The 22,707-nt window shown below is 43.0% G+C and overlaps 1 protein-coding gene across 1 annotated transcript in view; it reads left to right on the top strand.

Moving 5' to 3' along the window:
• Positions 1–22,707, top strand: part of ccdc39 (coiled-coil domain containing 39) — a 141,691-nt gene that overhangs the window by 64,656 nt on the left and 54,328 nt on the right. Inside the window, exons 12-13 of the mRNA XM_041204947.1 lie at positions 1,012–1,149; positions 18,738–18,946. Coding sequence (XP_041060881.1) covers positions 1,012–1,149; positions 18,738–18,946 — 347 coding nt within the window. The remainder of the gene's footprint in view (positions 1–1,011; positions 1,150–18,737; positions 18,947–22,707) is intronic.

Genomic DNA, 22,707 nt, shown 5'->3' with positions numbered 1-22,707 from the left:
TTATCTGTGCCTTTGTTACCTTTAGACTTGATTATATGATACACTGACTGGCCTTCCACTTCTACTTTGCATAAACTTGAGCTCATTCAAAACTCTGCTGTCCCATGTCTTTCACCGCACCAGGTCCAGTTCATCCACATTCTTGTGCCTGCTCATATACATTAGCTCCAGGTTTTATTTAATTATTTTAACTTGTTTGTTTTGTATGTTCATGCACACTTTTTTTCCCTTTGGGGAGCAGTGGGGAAGTGTTGGAAGGATTAGCAGATTTATTATCAACCTGTTGAATTGCATCATGAACACTCCTCCTGTGGCCAACAAATCCTGGAGTTGGAGTCTAACCCGGAGTTTCTGGCTCAAAGCCTGTAGGGGAGGAAGCCGGGGGTGGGGGGGGGTGGGTGCTACCGACTGAGTAAAAGAGCCTCTCACCTTAGGATGTTTTATTATGTTAAAGATACTATAGAAATACAAGTTGTCATTGTTGTTGCAGACCACTCTTTGAATAATCCTCATTGGATTACAAGGAAAAATTATGATGAATGACAGTTTTGGTGACATCCTGTAGCTGGATGTTGCATCAGTAGAGGCCCAGAGATGTAGATGAAGGAAAGGCCCAATCCCAGAGCTCCTTATTCTTTAAGCACCAATATTTTCACCAGCTTAATTATTCTCACGTTGCTTTCTCTTCTGGACTATCTGTAACAGGATCCTTCCAGGAGTCTCTATCAGATACAATAACAAAAATATAAATGAATAATAATTTGCTGTAAAGATTGCTTGTAAGCTACTTTGTAGATAAACAAGCTTTTAAAATTAAAATGATTGCTATGTCTTTAGTTTTCAACTTTAGCGAGTTTTTTGTTCAATTCATTATTTTCCAGTTTAATTATTGCATTTGACGCACTATTTGAAAATTTTAATGTTGTAGATTGTACTAACATCATCTTGCACTGTCTGGATTACTTGCATACAGTCCTCTCATCAGTTTACAATTTGTTTCTCATCCTGCAGAATGATAGTCAGCATTTGAGCAGGCAGTTAGACAAGTGCAGAGAGGAGAAAACTGATTTGACCAGTAAAATAGAAGACATCCATCTTCACATTGAAACTGGAGAAAAGGAGCTAAAAAAGAACAAACTCATTGAACAGGTAAGATAAGCATGGGCAAAAGTATTGGTTCACATAATTACATTAGTGGAACAGGTGAAGAACTCAGTGCACCCTTTAGCAACCCTCAAACCTTTAACAAATGCTGTTCATCATAGAGAAACAAAGAGACATCCAGGTCTTTAGCATACATTATAATTGTATTTATTTATTTTAATTATCACTATATGGTATGTATAACATGGTGACACAGGATGAGAAGATACAGGGCATACTTGTGATTTGCCAGCACAGTGAATATCTGATTTTGGTTACGCTATTTGAGAAGAGCAGTGAACAAAGACCAGGAAAAATCTGAGTTACCCAAGTGATCTTTTACACTTCAGAGCACCCATGTCAGCACTAATGCAGGCCTGGGACCACACTGACCTTAATTTTCAGGCACAAGGATTACTATAAAGCAAAAATAAATCCACAACCTGACACCCTGTTTCGCTGTCATCACAACAAACAAATGTATGCCAAAACCATTGGAACTTTGGTGAAATAATAGAGATATATTGTTTTCAAAAGTACAATTTAATTAGCAGCCAATCATGATGCACCAGTAATAACAGTCCATTCACTCTTGTCAAGCAGCTAAAGAGCCACTTAATCTTTATAAACGTCAAAGTTATGGTAATGCTATGAATGATGCAGCCAATGCAGAAAATCCCTAAATGTCTGGAGGAAAAGGTGCTGATAAGGACAGTAATTTGAGGAGTAATCTGGAAAAGACCACAGAGGAAGGGTGACATGTATATCTTTGTGGGATGACTCCCATGATGCAACAAAGGTGCAAATGTTGCAACATAAGACCAGCAACATAACTGTTTTCTGAAATCCTTATGAGGTCCAGAATAAGCTACACAAATTAAAGATGACCATATCTATGCATGAAAGAAAATTGTTGTAAAAACCATACCAAATATATATTATATTGATATGAAAAAAAGTTAAAAATTCCATAAGGCAAGTATCAGAAGTGAAAACAGCAAGCATACTGGAATTGCTTTATACATGCATTTATAAACTTTTGAGTTGACCTCAAATACAGTTTGGCTGGGATTTTCCCTGTCTGCCATCACTGGACGTATTCGGTGGCGTGAGCAATATGGCACAATTGGTTTCACAACATGGAACGTCGGGAACCTCATTGTAATACATCAGCATATCATTGTTAGGCCTGCCGACATGAATCGTTGCCCCTGGTGGATTGTCCGTTCACGTTGGCAGGAAAGCACGCCGGTGTAGAACACGTCTTGACAAGTGTGACGAAATGTGAGGTGCAGAAGTTGGGACTTACCCACTAAGGCTTTGCTCACATCGTGGACATGCAAGGAGCATGTGGGCATGAGAGCAGGGTGGTGTGTTGAAATGGCAAGCGACAGGAAGGTCTGGGTCATGCTTGCGGACAGACCGAAGGTGTTCCGCAAAGCGGTCACCCAGTCTGCGTTTGGTCTCTCCAATGTAGAGGAGACTGCATTTGGAGCAGCGAATGCAGTAGACTAAATTGAGGGAAGTGCAAGTGAAGTGCTGCTTCACTTGAAAGGAGTGTTTGGGCCCTTGGACGGTGAGGAGTGGGGAAGTAAAGGGGCAGGTGTTGCACCTTCTGTGGTTGCATGGTAAGGTGCATTGGGAGGGGGTTGAGGTGTAGGGGTGATGGAGGAATGGACCAGGGTGTCCCAGAGTGAACGGTCCCTATGGAATGCTGACTGGTGGGGTAAAGGGAAGATGTGTTTGGTGGTGGCATCATGCTGGAGTTGGCAAAAATGGCGCAGGACAATCCTTTGAATGCGGAGGTTGGTGGGGTGATAAGTGAGGACAAGGGGGACCCTATCATGCTTCTGGGAGGGAGAGGAAGGTGTGAGGGCAGATGCACGGGAGATGGGCCGGACACAGTTGAGGGCTCTGTCAACCACCGTGGATGGGAAACCTCAGTTAAGGAAGAAGGAAGACATGTCAGAAGAACTGTTTTTGAAAGTGGCATCATCTGAACAGATGCGATGAAGGCGAAGGAACTGAGAGAACGGGGTGGAGTCCTTACAAGAAGCAGGGTGTGAGGAGCTGTAGTCGAGGTAGCTGTGGGAGTCGGTGGGCTTGTAATGAATATTGGTGGATAGTCTATCACCAGAAAGTGAGACAGAGAGGTCAAGGAAGGGAAGTGTCAGTGATGGACCATGTGAAAGTGATGTGGGGGTGGAAATTGGAAGCAAAATTAATAAATCTTTCCAGGTCCAGACAAGAGCATGAAGTGGCACCGAAGCAGTCATCGATGCACCAGAGAAAGAATTGTGGGAGGGGGCCTGAGTAGGACTGGAACAAAGAATGTTCCACATACCCCATAAAGATACAGGCATAACTGGGGCCCGTGGCAGGTACCCATGGCCACACCTTTTATTTAGAGGAAGCGAGATGAGTTTAAGGAGAAATTGTTCAGTGAGAGAACAAGTTCAGCCAGAGGAGAGTGGTGGTGGATGGGGATTGTTTGGGCCTCTATTCAAGGAAGACACGGAGAACCCTCAGACCATCCCACTGGGGGATGGAGTTATAGAGGAATTGGACGTCCATGGTGAAGAGAAGGTGGTTGGGGCCAGGGAACTGGAAATTGTTGATATGATGTTGGGCATCAGAGGAATCGCGGATGTAGGTGGGAAGAGACTGGACAAGGGGAGAGAAAATGGAGTCAAGGTAGCAAGAAATGAGTTCCGTGGGGCAGGAACAGGCTGAAATGGGGTTGGCCCCCATTTCTTCAGCATCTGTGATCAGTGTTGCTGTGCTGCTGAAGGGATCTGTTGCTGAAGGCGGACAAAGGATCAGATACGTCTAAAGTTTCATGGCTGCATCTCTTTAATATGATCCTGATCACAGAGCACAAATGAGCTCCCCTTGGCCTGACAGGAGTCAGATGTTCTCAGAGGCTATGTGAAGGCCTGTGGAGTGTCCTAACTGCATGTCATCATCATCCTCCTGGATGTGTTTGTGGTGGTCACACACCAGCTGCACATTCAGTGAATCCTTTGTGGGTGACATAGTTGACCGTGTATTGCAATGGAGATCTGAGCGCCACCTGTGTGCAGTCGATGGCACCCTGCACCTTTGGGAAACCTGAGACCTGGGCAAATCCAATTGCTCTTGCATCCTGGCTGTCCTGGTCCCAGGCAAATTGCACAAATTTGTGTTCCCTCGCAAAGATGACATCTGTGACCTCCTGGATTCATTTGTGAGTGGAGGCTTGTGATATTGCACAGAGGCGACCTGTGGAGCCCTGAAAGGAGCCAGTGGCGTAGAAATTGAGCACTGCTGTCACTTTCACAGCCATTGGCATGTCCGTGTGGTGCTAAATCCTGCAATGGCTAGCAGATGTGACCGACCCTCTTCTTAGACATGTGCAGTCTTTGACGACACTGGTTCTCGGTCATCTACAGGAATGAAAGGTGGCGCCTATAGACCCTGGATCTAGCTAGGCACTGACCAGCGATGGCTCGCTGTGGCTCTTGAGTGGCATGTGCAGGAGCCCCAGCCACCCCTTCTTCCAGAGGGCGCTGCTCCTCCCTCTCTGCAGCCAGGCACCTCAGTCACTCTCTTCTCTGTCGTCTTTGCCCTCTGTATGCCATGTGACATACAGCTAGTTCAGCAGGCTCCATAACCCTGATGTGCTCCACTTTCAGGATGAAAGAGAGAGAGAGAGAGATGCCTGGGTTAGCATGGGTGTACTAAGAACCTCTCTTGGTCAAGTCTGAAGGCCCCTTAATGCATCCCAGAGAGTGCTGGCCACTACTTGGATGGCCAGAGATTAGTGTGCTGCATGGCTGCCCAAAGCCCCACCTTTCTCCACCCCACTCCACTAGCTTTGCCGATTGGACTGCATGCTGTCTCTCAGCTCAGGCACAGGCTTTCTCCTAACCCGTGCTTCAAGGCTGCACTGTTAGCTTGTACCATGGGGGAGACTGGTCCATACCAGGATGATGACATTGCAATGGGCTGTGAGCGCCTGCACCAGTGACTGCTCCAAGGCCAGCTTTTGCAAGGAGATTTTACAATGTGTCCAATCATCCAACAGTTCCGAAGTCCACTAAAATGCTCATTAGCTTGCAGTCTGAGTCGATAGGTGAAAAGCTCTACAGCACCTGGTGGCACTTTGATGCCTCTGCATTGCTTGAGTGGGCAGATAACCTAGAGGCCTGAATCCAATCAGCTGAACTGCCTCAGCTGTAGAGGAATGGTGACGTTATACAAGGTATCCCTAATGGGTAGCTGCTTCTTTCACCCACATTCCCACACCCGTGCTTGGGCACTATCTTCAACCACAGGGCAGCCTTTGCCCACCCTCCCAAAGTCAAAGTTGCCTTAGTCACATGGCAGCCTTTGCCCTCCTCCAAACTCGCCTCGACCCAAGGGCAGTCTTTGCCCCCCCCAATATCGCTTCAACCACAGGACAGCCCTTGCCCCCCAAAAACCGCCTCAGCCGCAGGGCAGCCTTTGTCTCCCTCCACTCAACACACATCAACCTTGAAGCCCAACAGGCGTCCCTCAGGAGCGTTCCGCAATGTTACTGTGCACTCACCTCTATGCTCCCCTCAAAGTGCAGCCCGCCAAGTGCACGCCTTTTATATGGCGTGGGGTCGATGAATCCAGTGGGCTAGCCTTATAATGATATGCCTTCGACGGGCTGAGCAGATGATCACAAACTGGTTTCACGACGTCGTGAAACTGATTTTTGGCCTTCTCACCAGATTGTCCGCTCACACCACCCAACACACCCGATACCAGTGGTCACGGACGATTCTGCCCATTGTCTTAATGGTCTAAATGGCAATTTTATTTTTGTTTCTGGTCAGCCTGAGCTAAAATTTGAGCAATTTGATTCTTAATTTTTAACCTAGCCTGCTTATCCAGTAGCTTTTCCCAACTTAAAGGATGTTCAGCATTTTGACCCCTGATTTGTTCCCTGTATTGGGGTTAGCCAGTAGTGCTGTTAATTATATCAGCTACTGCACAGTCTAGTGAGGGCACTTTGCAGCCGCACGTGCAATTGCCAGAGAGTGTGGTGGAGCAGGCCTCGAGCAGTCAGAGGAGTGTCCGGGGTGATCCAGAGACTGGTTCTGGATGATGAGCCTCTGGAGTCGTCCGTAAGGCGGCAGTTGCTGGATGTCTAGCACAAGACCCATGAAGATTTTGCGGCTTTACCAGCAGAGTTGGTTGTTCTGGCCTGGACTGTGGAGGCCATTCAGGCCACGTACACTGTGATTATCCACTCTTTGGCGCACCAAACTTCGTCCATGGACAGACTGGCAACTGTCCTGGAGGGGTAAACTGAGGTGTTGCAGACACAATCATTGGTATGCGCTCCAAGCTGCACACCATCGCCTTGGCTCTGAGCTCAGGGCCCTGGAGCCAAGGAGACTGGGAGCATGGGCACAGACCCAGCTCCTGGGACCTCACCAGAAGACAGGGAGGATCAAACAGTCCTAGTGGTGGAGGATGAGCAGCAGCTGCCGCGATCTGACAGCATCTCTCAGGATACTTCTGATGGGGGCAGCATCTCCTCCATCCACTTGCCATTGACACAGTCCTTTGTGTAGTGCTGCGACAACAGGAAACCCTCCTGTCTCTCAACAGGAGTTTTCTAATGTGGCGGGCCACGAAGGCTGCAGCAGTACAGCAGTACAGAGGACATCCAACAAAGTTATCCAGGGCAAGGGAGGTGGCAGATCAGCAGCCTCTCTCCAGTACATAAGCAATCGAGGGGGGAAGCACTGCGCCAAAACACTCGTAAAAATACTCCATATTAGTCACCAAGAGGGCCACTTGGGTGAGTAGCTTATCCCTATGAATATAACTAATCACTAAGTTTGTAAATAAACTCAGACCTTATGCTGATGTTTTTATACTATGCTGTATAAAAGCTTTATAATTTTGATGCAGGACAGGATGCTTCGTGTGTTAATGTTTTGAAAGGGTAAGTGCATTGACGTCTTGGTGACACGAGTCGCAAATTGCATGTGCAACTAGGCTTGGACACATGGTGTCCATGCATCTCTGAGGCTGGGAGTTTTGAGACTGTTGAAACCTCTGCTTTATTAAGGCATCCCTGGTATCACAGCCAACCATGCAATCATAGCCAGGACCTTCGACCTTAACGTCATCATGTTCCATCACCTCATCCTCTCCCTCATCATCTGTTGAATGGCCCCTATCTGCCATGCCCTCGTCTTCCAGAGCATCCTCTCTTTGGCTATCGAGGTTATGGAGGGCGTAGCACACCACACTTATCAGGGACACATGCGAGGGAGTGTTCTGCAAGGCCCCTCCTGATCTGTCAAGGGCATCCGAACTTCATTTTCAAGAGCCTAATGGTCTGCTCCATGATGACCCTAGTGCTTCCATGGCTGTCATTGTATCCCCTCTGTGCATCTGTTCTGGACACCCTCATAGGCTTCATTAGCCATCTCTTCGTTAGGTACCCCTTTGTCACCTATAAGCCATCCATCCAGGGCTTCAAATAGGTCTGTCACCTGTGAATTTCGAAGAATGAAGGAGTTGTGGCTACCTGGGTACCTGGTGCAAACATGCATAATATGTCGATGATGATCACAGACCAGCTCAATGAGTGGAAGCCATTCCTGTTGATGGTGTAGGGCTGTACAACCTTTATGTACAGCAGCAGCCAATCAATGGCTCCTTGCACCCTGGAGAAACCTGCAATTGCTGCAAATCTCTGGCTCTATCCAGCTGACTCTGCTCGTCCAGTATGAAGGAGATATAATTCCCTGCCCTTTGAAATATTGCATCAATGAAGACCTTGATGCAGTGGTGTGCAGTAGGTTGCTTTATGCCACTGAGGTCTCCATATGCTGCCCGAAAAGAGCCTGTTATGAAGTTAAGCGCGATGGTGACCTTCAGAACTACAGGCATCAGGTGATCCCAATGCAGTTGGAAGAGATATCTCCTGCCAGCATGTCAGTGTTAGAGAACTCTGAACTGCTAAGATGAGACTCAGGGCTCAGCTGAACCTTTTAAACCCACCCCAACAAACCGCCTCACAAAAAAACGGGAATCTCACATGACATCAGACTCTGCCAAGTGTATTATTGCTGACACAATGTATTATTCCAGTCAATTGGGTCAGCAACAACATTAAATACCGACTTAAATAAAATCTTAAAAACGTGAGCAGTCTCCCAATTTTTAACCCTGCCCATCTGCCATATTATTTGAAACTGGCATAATAACATCGGGAACACAATCTGACGTCATTATGCTTGGTAATATTTTGGCGGGGGCGGGGAATGTTCCCGATCTGGGAGCATATTATTCAGCCCTGTGTAGCTAAACTGTGAACCAGATGTTGTTTGTTGGTTGGTTAGTTGGCTGAAAAGGAACTTGGGAAAGCTACACCATCAGGACTGTTGTGACCCTGAGGAGAGGGGGTTCATAGAAGTGTGCCTAGCTGATGATAACCATATCTATGAAAACCAAAGTTGAAAGCTGTAGTCGGAGAGGACTCCTAACCTATCCTGTGTGAATGAAGAACAGCATATTGTAGAACTACGTAGCTGCACAGTACCACATATCTGCAGGGAGTGAAGAGAATGCTTGTGGTTGGGTAAGACCTATCTTTTTTGTATTGACTGTTTAAAGAGAAATTTACTTTTTTTACCTGCAGTATCCTTTGCCTGTTATTTCATGTTTAATTTGTGTTGGTTCTGATTTGTGTTAAAGTAAAAGTTACAAAAAGTGGAATCTGGTTGGTAATTTCTTCATTTGGGGATCGTTTGGTAAATTTGGTTATTTTGGTTTAAGGTTACAGAGATCGTAACAAAAGGGAATTAGGTCTTCATATGACTGCTTTGAAATTAAGGTTGGTACAGTACAGGATCCATACAAATTGACATTCCTCTTTGGATCCCATGGAGCATGGACGAATTCAATACTCTTGGGAGATAGCTAAGATATCAGAGTGATGTCATGAAGCATTGGTTATCTACATTGAGCTTAAGGCAACGCCAGTGATATGTACAATGGAGACTATAGTAAATCATAGACATGATGTCCCTCTGCCATACTCCCACCATAACTTTGGCAGGAATATGCCAAAAGGGCTAGAATCTGTCTCAGAAAATGCATTGGCTAGTGATCCCGGCATTTATGCTGGGATTGAACCTGCTTGTGCCTTATGGCACTGACCTTGTCAGAATTTATAGATAAGTGGTAGATTATACCTTTTTAAATGGGTCCAGCTGGTATTGACACCACTAAATCTCAACTTGTCATTTCTGGGGCTGAGTTACAGATGCACATGCAGGAAAAACTTTTTAAATAATTGAAGCAAAATCTTAAACCGCGCTTTGTCTTTTGGGCGGCCAGTGTGCCAGATCGCTTGGAGTTTGTACCAACCAAACTGTCAATATTGGGTGTCCCTGACCCATGGGTCCCCATCCCACACCACCCCCCGTCCCGCCCACCATCCAAGCCCACACCTATAGTCTTGCAAGAAAGAATTTGAATTAAGTGTTACCCCAAGGGCTCGTTTAGTAGTTGAGGCACTTATCCCTCTGTCAGACTGCTTCCTATAAGACCTCATGGAAACTCCCATGGAAGATTAGGATGCAACGGGGTGTGGGGGGGTGGGGGGTGGGGGGGTGATGTAAACAAGTAACAGGCCTAATTTATCAGGCCTGCAGCTCTCCAGTTGGCTATTAGCCATCCAACAGTGCTATTCCTTTAACTAGGAAAGCATCTGGTAACATGATATATAGCTACAACACTGACATCTACCTAACAATGAGGAAAATTGCCCAGGGATGTCCTGCCCACAAAAAGCAGATCAAATCAAATCTAGCCAATCTCTCGATCATCAATAAAATAATGGAAGGTGTCATCGACAGTGCTATCAAGTGGCAATTGCACAGCAATAACCTGCTGACCAATGCTCAGTTTGCGTTCCACCAGGACAATTCGGCTCCACACCTCATTATAACCTTGATTGAAGCATGGGCAAAAGTTCTGAATTCAAGAGATGAGGTGAGAGTGACTGCTGTTGATATCAAGGCGAAATTTGACTGAATCTGAGCCCTAGCAAAATTGAAGTCAATAGGAAGCTGGGGGAAAGCTCTCCACTGGTTGGAATCATACCTAACAGAAAGGATGATGGTTGTGATTGCTGAAGGCCAATCTTCTCAGCTCCAGGCACTGCTGCAGGAGTTCTTGAGGGTAGTGTCCTAATCCCATCCATCTTCAGCTGTTTCATCAATGACCTTCCTTCTGTCACATCCCATGAAAGCATAAAAAAAATCTACACCTAGCACTGATAATGCATGTTATACAAGAGTAAAGAATTGGGGATGTTTGCTGATGATTCAGCAGTGTTCAGTACCACTTGCAACTCCTCAGATACTGAAGTAGCTTAGGTTCAAATGCAGCAAGACCTGGACAATATTCAGGCTTGGGCTAGTAAGTGACAAGTAACATTTACACACTTAAGTGCCAGGTAATGACCATCTCCAACAAGAGAGAACTGAAACATCTCCCTTTGATACTCAACGACATTACCACCACGGAATCCTCTACCGTTAACATCCTGGTGGATTATCATTGCCCAGAAACTTAACTGGACCAGTCATATAAATACTGTGGCTACAAGAGCAAGTCAGAGACTGGGAATTCACCTCTTGACTCCCCAAAGCCTGTCTACCAAGGCACAAGTCAGGAGTGTAATGGAATACTCTCCAATTGCCTGGGTGAGTGCAGCTCCAATAACAGTCAAGTAACTCAGCATCCAAGACAAAGCAGCCCACTTGATCAACATGCCATCCACTGCCTTAAACATTTACATCCTCCACCACTGATGCAGTGTGTACCATATACAAGATGCACTACAGCAACTCAAGTCTCCTTTGACAGCATCTTCCAAACATGCCATCTCTACTACGTAGAAGGACAAGGGCAGCAGTCACATGGGAACATCACTAGCTGCAAGTTCCCCTCCAGTCACATACCATTCTGACTTGAAACTATATCATCAGTCTTTCATTGTTGCTGGGCCAATATTCTGAAACTCTCTTCCCCAACAACACTGTGGATGTACCCACATCAGATGGACTGCAGCGGTTCAAAAAGGCAATTCAGAACCATCACCTCAAGGGCAATTAGCGATGGCTAACAAATGCTGGCTTTGCCAGCAACAGTAACATCCCATGAAAACATTTTTTAAAATTACAACTAGCACTAAGAAATGCATGTCACATAGGAATAAATGCACATAAACAAACAGTATCAGTAGTACTGCACAATTTAATAACACAGATTCATTTTCAACATGAATCAAAAACTGAAAATGCTGAAAATACTCAGCAGGTCAGGCATCAACTGTGAAGAGAACAGTCAAGTTAATGTTTCCAGTGCAGATCCTTCATCAGGGCTAGAAGAGAGTATGTATTAGGAATACAGGTACACAAGTAGGCCATTCAGCCCCTGGAGCCTGCTCTGACATTCAATTAGATCATGGTTGATCATCTACCTCAATACCACTTCTCCACACTACCTCCATATCCCTTGATGTCATTAGTCTCCGGAATTCTATTGATTTCTGCCTTGAACATGCTCAATGATTCAGCTTTCACAGCCCTCTTGGGTAGAGAATTCCAAACATTCACCACCCTCTGAGTGAATAAATTCCTCCTCATCTCAGTCTTAAATGCCTATCACTTATCCTGAGATCATGTCCCCTAGTTTTATACTCATCAGCCATCTTATTTACCTCCACCTTGTCATGCCCTGGAAGAATTTTGTAAGTTTCAATAAGGTCACCCTCTATTCTTTGAAACCCGAGAAAATACAGACCCAGTTTCCTCAATGTCGCTTCATAAAACAATCCCGCCATCTCAGGAATTAATCTGGTGAACCTCCATTGCACTCCCTCTATGACAAATATATCCCTCCTTAAATAAGGAGACCAAAACTGAGGAACAGTATTTAAAAGGAACAATTCAAAGGGAAGATGTAGGGGAAAAATACACGCAAAGTTAAGAAAAGAATTTGAATTACATATAAAGTTCTTAAGTAGAGAACAGGAGATGGTTTAAAAGCAGGAGTGATAATAGCATGAGATGTGGATTTGAGTATTTATCAAAAAGAGCAGTGGTCCTAATGACTACCCCTGGGGGACACCACTGCATAACTTAATCTAGTCAGAATAATAACTGTTCACCACTACTCTCTACCTGCTGTCTTTCTAATACTAGCAATTTTTCAATACAACAGCACAATTCCCAAAGCAAAACAGCTTTGAAAGATTATGGCCAGCACCACTACAATTTCCTCTCTTTTAATGCCTTGGGTGGAAATCGCCAGTTGCTGGAGATTTATTTATCTTAAGTCCCATTATTTTCTTCAATACCATTTTGCAAATTAATATTGAACGCAATAATTTCCTCATGTTCTTGCATGACTGGAAAAATAATCCAGAGACCCAGGGTAATGCTCTGGGGACCAAGGTTCGAATCCGAACATGGCAGATGGTGGAATTTGAATTAAATAAAAAGCTGGAATTAAAAGTCTAATGATGACCATGAAACCATTGTCGATTGTTGTAAAAACCCATCTGGTTCACTGATGTCCTTTAGGGAAGGAAATCTGCTGTCCTTACCTGGTCTGGCCTACATGTGACTCCAGACTCACAGCAATGTAGTTGACTCTTAAATACCCTCTGAACAAAGGCAGTTATGGATGGGCAATAAATGCTGTCCTAGCTACATCCCATGGATGAACTTTTAAAATCCTTATCACTGCTATTTATCCCCATCCTCTTGTGAAAACAGATACAAAGTACTTGTTTAATAAAATTGCCATTTGCTTGTTATTTATTAACATATTATTCATGTTGGTCTTTAATGGTGCCATGACACCCATATCCACTCTCTTATTCTTCATATAGTTACACAGTTGCTTGGTAGTACAGAACTTGTCTCACTTTGCAGCAGTATTCATGTTGCCAAAGCTTTTCGTTTTGCATCAGGACAAACACAAGAATGGCAAATTTCAAATGATTATAACAATTTATACTACTGAAGAAAAGGGTGCTGATTTGTTGGCAAGTTGACGAACTGCCCTGCGATGTATATGATAGGATTTGTCCTCGTGGCTCACTATGTCCATGCATTTATGGGCTGTGAAAGACACACAAAAGTGATGGCCCATTATGCCCTATTTTATCAATGACCGGTTCTGCGTAGAATTGACCAAATGGCTGAGTGAAATACTATAGCCAGTTCTTAATGAGCTTTCCACGTACACAATGAAGGACTCCTTCACCTTCGTGAGGACTATATGTGAACTACATATTGATAGCAATGCCTTTTCTATGTGCTTGTTTAACATTGTGAGCTTATTTACAAATTTGCCGCAAAAAGAAACCACCCACATTTGCACTGTTCGATATAGATGCATCGCCATTTTCTGAACCTGTATTCATTGAGCTTATAAATTTAGCAACTTGCACAATTGAATTCAGTTTTAATGACACCATGTATGTATAAATTGATTATATAGCCTTGGGATCCCCTCTAGATCCAGCGCTTGCTAATATTTTCATCATTTTCCATGAGAAACACGTTTTTTGATTGAATGGGTCCTAACCTGTGTATATTTCCAATAGTTAGATCTTTGAATCTGCAGCCCTGTGTAAGGATTTCCTTACACACCTTAACACACTCCATCCATCACTTAAATTCACTTTTGAAATGGAGCAGTCTAATGCACTCCCTTTTTTCGACCTGCTAGATAAGAAATCCGCTAATGGGTTCTCCACAACTATCTACCGCAAGCCTAACTTTACCGGTCAATATACATGTCTGGATTCATATAGCTCCATGTGCTATAAGATTGACTTTACAGCAATCATGTAAATAGGGCCCTAGCCACTTGCTCACCTTACAAGTTTGATGCAGAAATAGAGCATACCAAAGTTATCCTGCATGACAGTGGCTATCCTAATCAGATTGCTGTTTGCTGTGTATCGTGCAAAAATGGGCCAAAGGCTGCCATTTCCAGATCTGAAAAGTGCCCTGTCTACCTCATATTACCCCGGGAAGGAAAAGCATCTCAAAAATTTGAATAACTGGTTAAGCAAGCCATTTCACATTGCTACTATGCTTCTGATATTTTCCACTAACAGGATGGTGCTAACAGTCCAAAAGGATGTTCTGCCTACCTCACAATTAAATAATATCATATATGAATTTCAATGCCGGCAATGCCAAGTCCATAGGCCATATGCCTCAGCGATTGGCTGATCAAATCAAACAACCTGTTTCATTGGTTGTTTGTAATAGGCAGAGTACAGAACATATTCAACCAGCCTGCACTTGCAAAACCCAAAAGGAAACATCTACTGTTAGATGCTGTTTGGAACCGAAGAAGAGTCATATTGGACTCAAAACATTTACTCTGTTTCTCCCCCAACCGATGCTGCCAGACCGGCTGAGTTTTTCCAGTACTTTTTTTTCAGATCTCCAGCATCTTCAGTATTTTTCTTTTATTTTAGGAATATGTTCAAACCTTGCACCTTTTTTGAATTACCCAGGAGCTTGGGGAACCTGTAGTTCCCCATTGCTTCCTCCATGGCAACACCTCAGCCAGAGTCGACTTGCCAACCTATCAGCCTTTAGTATAACCTTTTCTCCTTTAGTATAAGTTGTTACGACAATTTGAAATTTGACATTCTTGCATTTGTCCTAATGAGTGCAAGATGAAAAGCTTTGGCAACATATCTCTCTTTTCAGCAATACTTAATATAATTATAAAAACTTCTAATATTACCCTTAATACAAACATACAAACGTGCAACAAGGAGCAGGAGTAGGTCATTCGGCCCCTTGAGCCTGCTCCGCCATTCAATAAGATCACGGCTGATCTGATAGTAGCCTCAAATCTGCATCCTGCCTACTCCTGATAATCTCTCACCCCCTTGCTTACTAAAAATCTATCCACCTCTGCATTAAAAATATTTAAAGACTCTGCTTCCACCACCTTTCCGGGAAGAGAGTTCTAAAGGCTCTCAACCCTCAGAGGAAAAATTTCATCTGTTCTCCATTTTAAATGGGCTACCCCTTATTTTTAAACAGTAATCCCTAGTTCTAGATTATCCCATGGAAGGAAACATCCTCTCCACACCCACCCTGTCAAGACCCCTCAGGATGTTACTTTTTTTAATTAATTTATGAGATGTGGGCATCGCTGACTAGGCCAGCATTTATTGCCCATCCCTAATTGTCCTTGAGAAGGTGGTGATGAGCTGCTTCCTTGAACCACTGCAGTCCACATGGTGTAGGTATACCCACAGTGCTGTTAAGGAGGGAGTTCCAGGATTTTGACCCAGCAACAGTGAAGGAACAGCAATGTATTTCCAAGTCAGAGTGGTGAGTGGCTTGGAGGGATACATGTTTCAATCAAGTTGCCTCTTACTCCTCTAAACTCCAGCTGATACAAGCCTAAGTGTTATGTTTGAGATGCGCCTCTAAGTTCAGGAATCAGACCACTAGTTCTCAAGGTTTTACATTAAACTAAATGAAACATTTTATTAATTTACACAAGTTAAAATATATACACACATGGCCTCAAATTACTACTATCATAACTTTTAATAAATTCCCAAACTAATCTCCATTAAGGCAACAGCAACCCATAGACTTAACCAAACACCAGGCGAAGCATTTTTACCTTACGAGTTCAAAATTAGGTTCTTTTCACTTTGGTTCCTGTGGAGACAGTTGAAGGCTTACAGCTGCTGTTGATCTAACATTGCCTCTGCCCTGCACACACAAAACTGCTGAAGTTATTCCTCGCACCACTCAATAAAACCCTTTTCATACTACCAATTTTTTTAGTAATTTAAACATATTGCTTGGTATCTGCTAGCTAGGTGGTAGTTTTCACCTGACTTAGAACATAACAACTAGGAGCAGGAGTAGGCAATTCAGCCCCCCTCCCTTTGACATCAAGCCAGCATTTGACCGAGTATGGCATCTAGCCCTAGCAAAACTGAAATCAAGGGGATCAAGGGGAACTCTCCATTAGTTGGAGTCATCCCTAGCACAAAGGAAGATAGTCGTGGTTACCAGAGGTCAATCATCTCAGTCTGAGACATTGCTGCAGGAGTTCCTCAGGATAGTGTGCTAGGTTCAACCATTTTAAGCTGTTTCATCAATTACCTTCTGTTCAGCATAAGGTCAGAAGTGGGGATGTTCACTGATGATTGCACAATGTTCAGCATTTGCGACTCCTCAGATACTGAAGCAATCCGTGTCCAAATGCCACAAAACCTGGACATTAATCAGACTTGGGCCAACAAGTGGCAAGTAACATTCGTGCCACGTAAGTGCCAGGCTATAATCATCTCCAACAAGACAGAATCTAATTATCTCTCCATGACATTCAATGGAATTACCATTGCTGAATCCCCTAATATCAACATCCAAGGGGTTCCCATTGACCAGAAACTGAACTGGATCAGCCATATAAATACTGTGGTTATAACAACAGGTCAGAGGCTGGGAATTCTGTGAAGAGTGATTCACCTCCTGATTCCCCAAAGCCTGTCCACCTACAAGGCACAAGTCAGGAGATGGAATGCTCTCCACTTGTCTGGATGAGTGCAGCTCCAACAGCACTCAAGAAGCTCGACATCATCCAGGACAAAGCAGCCTGCTTGATTGGCACCCCATCCACCACCTTCAACATTCACTCCCTCCACCACCCAACAAGGTGGCAGCAGTGTGCACCATCTACAAGATGCACATCAGCAACTCACAAAGGCTCCTTCAATAGCACCTTCCAAACCCACGACATCTACCACCTAGAAGGACAGATGCACGAGAACATCACCACTTGCAAGTTCCCCTCCATATCGCACACCATCCTGACTTGGAACCAAATCACTGTTCCTTCAGTGTCACTGGGTCAAAATCCTGGAACCTCCTTCCTAACAGCACTGTGGGTATTCCTACAACACATGGACTGCAGCACTTCAAGAAGACAGTACCCCACCACCTTCTTTATTACTTGAACTATTTAGCATCTTCCATTGAATCTGAAAATTAAGCTAGTAATATTGCTCATTGATAGGTTCAAAAAATAATCAAGAAGGCTAATGGAATGTTGATCTTTATCTCAAGGGGGCTGACTTACAAAGGTAGGAAGTCAAGCTTCAGTTGCATAAAACCTTGGTTGGAGCCCATCTGAAGTATTGGCATTCAGTTTTGAAGCAGGTGTATCTGGGCTTAGGGAGTTAAATTATGGGGACATGTCGGATAGAATCAGCTTGTATTCCTTGAGTATAGGTGATTGAGGGATGTTCTAATTGTAGTGTTTAATGTGTTAAAAGGAATTAGTAGAGTAGATCAAGAAACGCTTTCCCCTGGTGAGGGAATCAAGAGCCAGTGCACTTAATCCTAGAGTTACATTTAGGAGGCAAATTAGGAAACACTTTTTCACACAAAACGTAATAGAAATCTGGCGTTCTCTTCTCTAAAAATGTTGGATGCTGAGATAATTGGAGTTTTCAAGGCTGGTGTTGTTGGATTTTTATTAGGCAACAGTATCAAGAAATATGGATTGGGAGGAAACGGAGTTGTACAGAACAACCATGATCTACTTGAATGGTGGAGCAGGCTCAGTGAGCTGAAAGGCCTACTTCTATTCTTCTTTCCTATTTTTTTCCTTCATTTACGTTGCCTCCTACCTCTTATATAAAGCAGTCAGCTTGATCAGCACCTCATCTGTTAGCTTAAACATCCATTCCCTCCACTATAAGTGTACAGTTGCATTTGGTCAAAATTCTGGCACTCCCTATCTGACAGCATTGTGAGAAAATGTTCATCATACAGACTGCAATTTGTCAAGAATGCCTGCCACTACCTTCTCAAGGGAAACTAGTGATGTGCCAGCAATGCCCACAACCCGAGAGTGAATATTACAGTCTGTGCCCTAAGGCCCTCGGAAGACGGGTTTCTCCATTATTAGCACCTCTGTCAAGCAATCTTGCAAATCTAAGGTTATTCCACCCAGATTATTTCTGCTTCTTGAAAATATTTGATGAAGAAAAAATTGACTTTACAATTAAAGTCACCGTTTATATTTAACAGACGTTACTGCTAGGACTTAGCAGTAAATAGTAAGGCCTTTGGAACATCTGCACTAATGGCTAAAGATGTCTTCGTGCCCCAACCCCACTTCTCTCCCATATTCCCTCCTGATGCCGAGTATTAGTGGGTTAATGTCAAGTTGCATGTGAAGGATAGGTAATGAAGACGATAGATTGTCTACCTTGTGGATTCTTTTTCATTTACCTCACACCCCTTCCCCAAAACCCCAGCTATCTCCTTATGCCTTGCAGGGAGTTCTTGTTGGAATCATTATTTTTTCTAATATTATTAGTCAAAAACTATGCTACTATCTTGTTTTTATATCAAGCAAAAGCAAATACCTTGTGTTTATTGGCTACAATTGTTTAAAACTAATTATTACACTATGGAAGAATTAACCATGAAATGCTATTCACAACAATAATGACTCTTCTACTCATTCTTTAGGATTTAATGATTGAAGATAACCTTTTAAAGTTAGAGGTTAAGCGTCTACGGGACATGCTCCACGACAAAGCAGATGATGTGCTATCTTTAGAGAAACGAAAAATGCAGCTTGAGACAGCAATGAAAGAGAGGACTGAAGAAATCAAAATTCACATGGATGTACTGCAAATGCAGATCAAGCACATTGAGCAGGAACAGCAAGGTATTAGGTAGGTTGTCCCTCAAATTTGCATACTGCATTCAATTCATAATTTTATCAGCAGCATTTACCTTCTAGCTAGAAAGCCAAATAACATCCGTTTGTTCTATTACGTTTATTTCTAATAATTAGTTTGAAACATGGAAGAGTTTGTGTTGTATACCTGGATTCAATACAGCAATTACAGTGCACCCACTTCAGTCCTGCTATAACTACAAATTTATTCTTTACCGCTCAACACATAATCCAGATAAACACAACATTTTGCTTAGTTATTTGCTCTCCAATGTCAACTAAGTGTTGTCATTTGATGGGACATTGATAATTTGTTCGTATTTAATCTTTAGAAAACCTGATCATTCCCCAAAATCTTTGAAAAGCAATTATTTATCACTACATCCTGTGTGTTGAAAGTCAGGGATGATCAACCCTTAATTATACTAACTTTCTCCTTGTCTCATACTCACCAAACAGCTTTAGTAGATGAGATTGGAGGCTGCAAGGTGAATGAGCAAACTGACCATGGCACCATGGCACAGGAAGCCATTCAAGTGGGCGAGGAAGGGGGGTGAAAAGAAATATAGTAGTAGTAGGGGACAGTATAGTGAGAAGGATTGTCACTATTCTCTGCAGCAAAAAGCAAGAGTCCAGACAGCTGTGTTGCCTGCCCGGTGCCAGGGACCAGGACATCTGCTCAGGGCTAGAGAGGAACATGCAGAGGGAGGGGGAGGATCCAACTGTTGTGGCCCATGTAAGTACCAACGACATAGATAGAACTAGGAAAGGGGTTCTGCATAGAGAGTATGAGGAGCTAGACTAAATCAAAAAGCAGAACCTCAAAGGTTATAATCTCTGGATTACTACCTGAGCCACATGCAATTTGGCACAGGGTACATAAAAGTAAAGAGATGAATACATGGCTCAAAGACTGGGGTGGGAGAAGTGGGTTCCGGTTTGTGGGTACTGGCATCAGTACTGGGGAAAGTGGGGGATGTACCATTAGGGCGGTCTGCACCTGAACCATTCTGGGACCAGTGTTCTTGTGAACCACATAACTAGGGAATGGAGAGAGGGTTTTAGACTAAATAATGAGATCAAGGGATCAAATGTGGGCAGATGTGGTATATCAAAGAGTAGGGACAAGGGAAGGGACGAAGGGAAATGATAAACAGACCGTGACAGGAAGGGACGGAGAGTACATGTCTAAGAGTGAATCAACAGATAAGGCTAGAGGTTACAAAAATAATAAAAGGACAAAGCTTAAGTCTCTGTATCTGAAAGCACATAGCATTTGAGACAAAACAGATGAACTGATAGTGTGAACATAGATTAATAAGTACGATCTAATAGTCATTACAGAGACTTGGCTAAAGAATGGCATAGATTAGGACTTGAATATTGAAGAGTATGTGACTTTTAGGAAGGATAGGAAGTTAAGAAAAGATGGGAGGGGTGGTTCTGTTAATTAAAGACAGCATTAGCACAATCGAGAGGGATGACCTAAGTTCAGGAAACTAGGATATAAAAACGGTTTGGTAGAGATGAGGAATGATAAAGGCAAGTAGTCACTTGTGGGGAGTGGTGTACAGGCCCACTAACAGTAATCACATGGTGGGACGTGCTATCAAAGAAGAAATAGTGTGAGTTTGTTAAAACAGTGCAGCGATTATCATGGGGGATTTTAATCTACAGATAGACTAGAATAATCAGATGGGCAAAAGGAGCATAGATGGCAAATCCATAGAGTGTTTTTGGGATAATTTCTTAGATCAGCATGTTCTGAAGCCACCCAGGGAGCAGGCTATATTAGACCTGGTATTGTGCAGTGAGATAGGATTAATTAATGACCTCATAGTGAAGGTGCCCCAAGGTAGCAGTGGTCATTATATGATTGGATTTTACACTCAGTTTGAGGGAGAGAAGAGTGAGTCTAAGACTAGCATTTTAAACTTAAATTATGACAGCATGAAAGCAGAGCTAGCGAAAGTGAACTTGCAATTTAGGTTAAGGGATAGGTCAATAGAAATGCAGTGGCAGACATTTAAGGGGATATTTCAGAATACACAGAACAGATACATCGCAAACAGAAGGAAAAATTCCAAGGGGAGGACCCACCATCTGTGGTTAATTTAAAAAGTTAAAGTTGGTTAAAAGCAAAATACTGCAGATGTTGAAAATCTGAACCGAAAACAGAAAATGCTGGAAAAACTCAGCAGGTCTAACAGCATCTGTGGAGAAAAAAACATAGTTAAAGTTGGTTTAGTTGGGAAAGTTGGTAAAGTTAAAGTCAAGTTAAAGTTGGTATTAGACTTAAAGAAAAAGCATATAATTGTGCAAAGATGGATGGCAGGTCGGAAGATTGGACAGAATATAAAAACAGCAAAGAATGACGAAAAGATTGATAGGAGGGAAAAATTAGAGCATGACAGAAAGCTAGCTAAAAATGTAAAGACAGATAGTTTTCTATAGATATTTTAAAAAGAAAAGAGTTAACAAAGTGAGCATTAGTCCTGTAGAAAGTGTATCTGGGAATTAACAATGAAAAATAAGGAGATGGCAGATGAATTGAACAGGTATTTTGCATCAGTCTTCACTATAGAGGACACAAGTAACATCCCAGAAATGGCTATACGTCAGGAATTGGAATGGAGGGAGGAACCCAAGAAAATTACAATCGCCAGGAAAGTGTACTTAGCAAATTGTTGGAATTGTTGACAAGTCTTAGGGTCTTAAAAGAAGTAGCTAATAAGATAGTTGATGCATTGGTTTTAATGTTCCAAAATTCACTAGATTTGGGGAAAGTTCCATTAGATTGGAAAATAGCTAATGTAACTCCTTTATTCAAAAAGGGAGGGAGACAGAAAGCAGGAAACTATAGGCCAGCTAGGTTAACACCTGTCATAGGGAAATTGTTAGAAGCTATTATTAAAGATGTTACAACAGGGCAGTTAGATAAATCCAAGGTAATCAAGCAGAGTCAGCATGGTTTTGTGAAAGGGAAATCATGTTTAACTAATTTATTGGAGTTCTTTGAAGAAATAACAGGTGCTGCGGATAAAGGAGAACCGGTGGATGTACTGCACTTAGATTTTCAGAAGGTATTTGATAAGGAGCCTCATCAAAAGTTATTGCAGAAAATAAAATCTCATGGTGTAGGGGGTAACATATCGGCATGGACAGAAGATTGGCTAGCTAACAGGAAACAGAGTAGGCATAAATGGGTCATTTTCTGGTTGGCAGGATGTGACAAGTGGTGTGCCACTTGGATCAGTGCTGAGGCCTCAACTCTTTACAATTTATATAAATGATTTGGCTGAAGGGACCCAAGGTACATAAGAACATAAGAAATAGGAACCAGAGTAGACCATTCGGCCCCTCGAGTCTGCTTCGCCATTCAATAAGATCATGGCTGATCTTCTTGTGTTTCGATTTCCACATTCCCATCTAATCCCGATAACCTTTGATTCCCTTGCCAAACAAGAATCTATCTACCTCTACCTTAAAAATATTCAATTACCCCGCCTTCAACACCTTTTGAGGCAGAGAATTCCAAAGTCACACAACCCTCTGAGAGAAAAATTTTCTCTCAGAGAAATGTATGAGAAAAAAGAGTATAATTGCTAAATTTGCTGATGACATAAAGATAGGACAGAAAGTAAGTTGTGAAGAGGACATAAGGAGGCTACAAAGGGATATAGATCAGTTAGTGAGCAAAGACCTGGCAAATGGAGTATAATGTGAGAAAATGTAAGGCTGGACAGGCTAGGCTTG

The sequence above is a fragment of the Carcharodon carcharias genome, chromosome 2, assembly GCF_017639515.1.
Source record: "Carcharodon carcharias isolate sCarCar2 chromosome 2, sCarCar2.pri, whole genome shotgun sequence".
Classification (NCBI taxonomy): domain Eukaryota; kingdom Metazoa; phylum Chordata; class Chondrichthyes; order Lamniformes; family Lamnidae; genus Carcharodon; species Carcharodon carcharias.
This window is presented reverse-complemented; position numbering and strand designations above follow the sequence as displayed.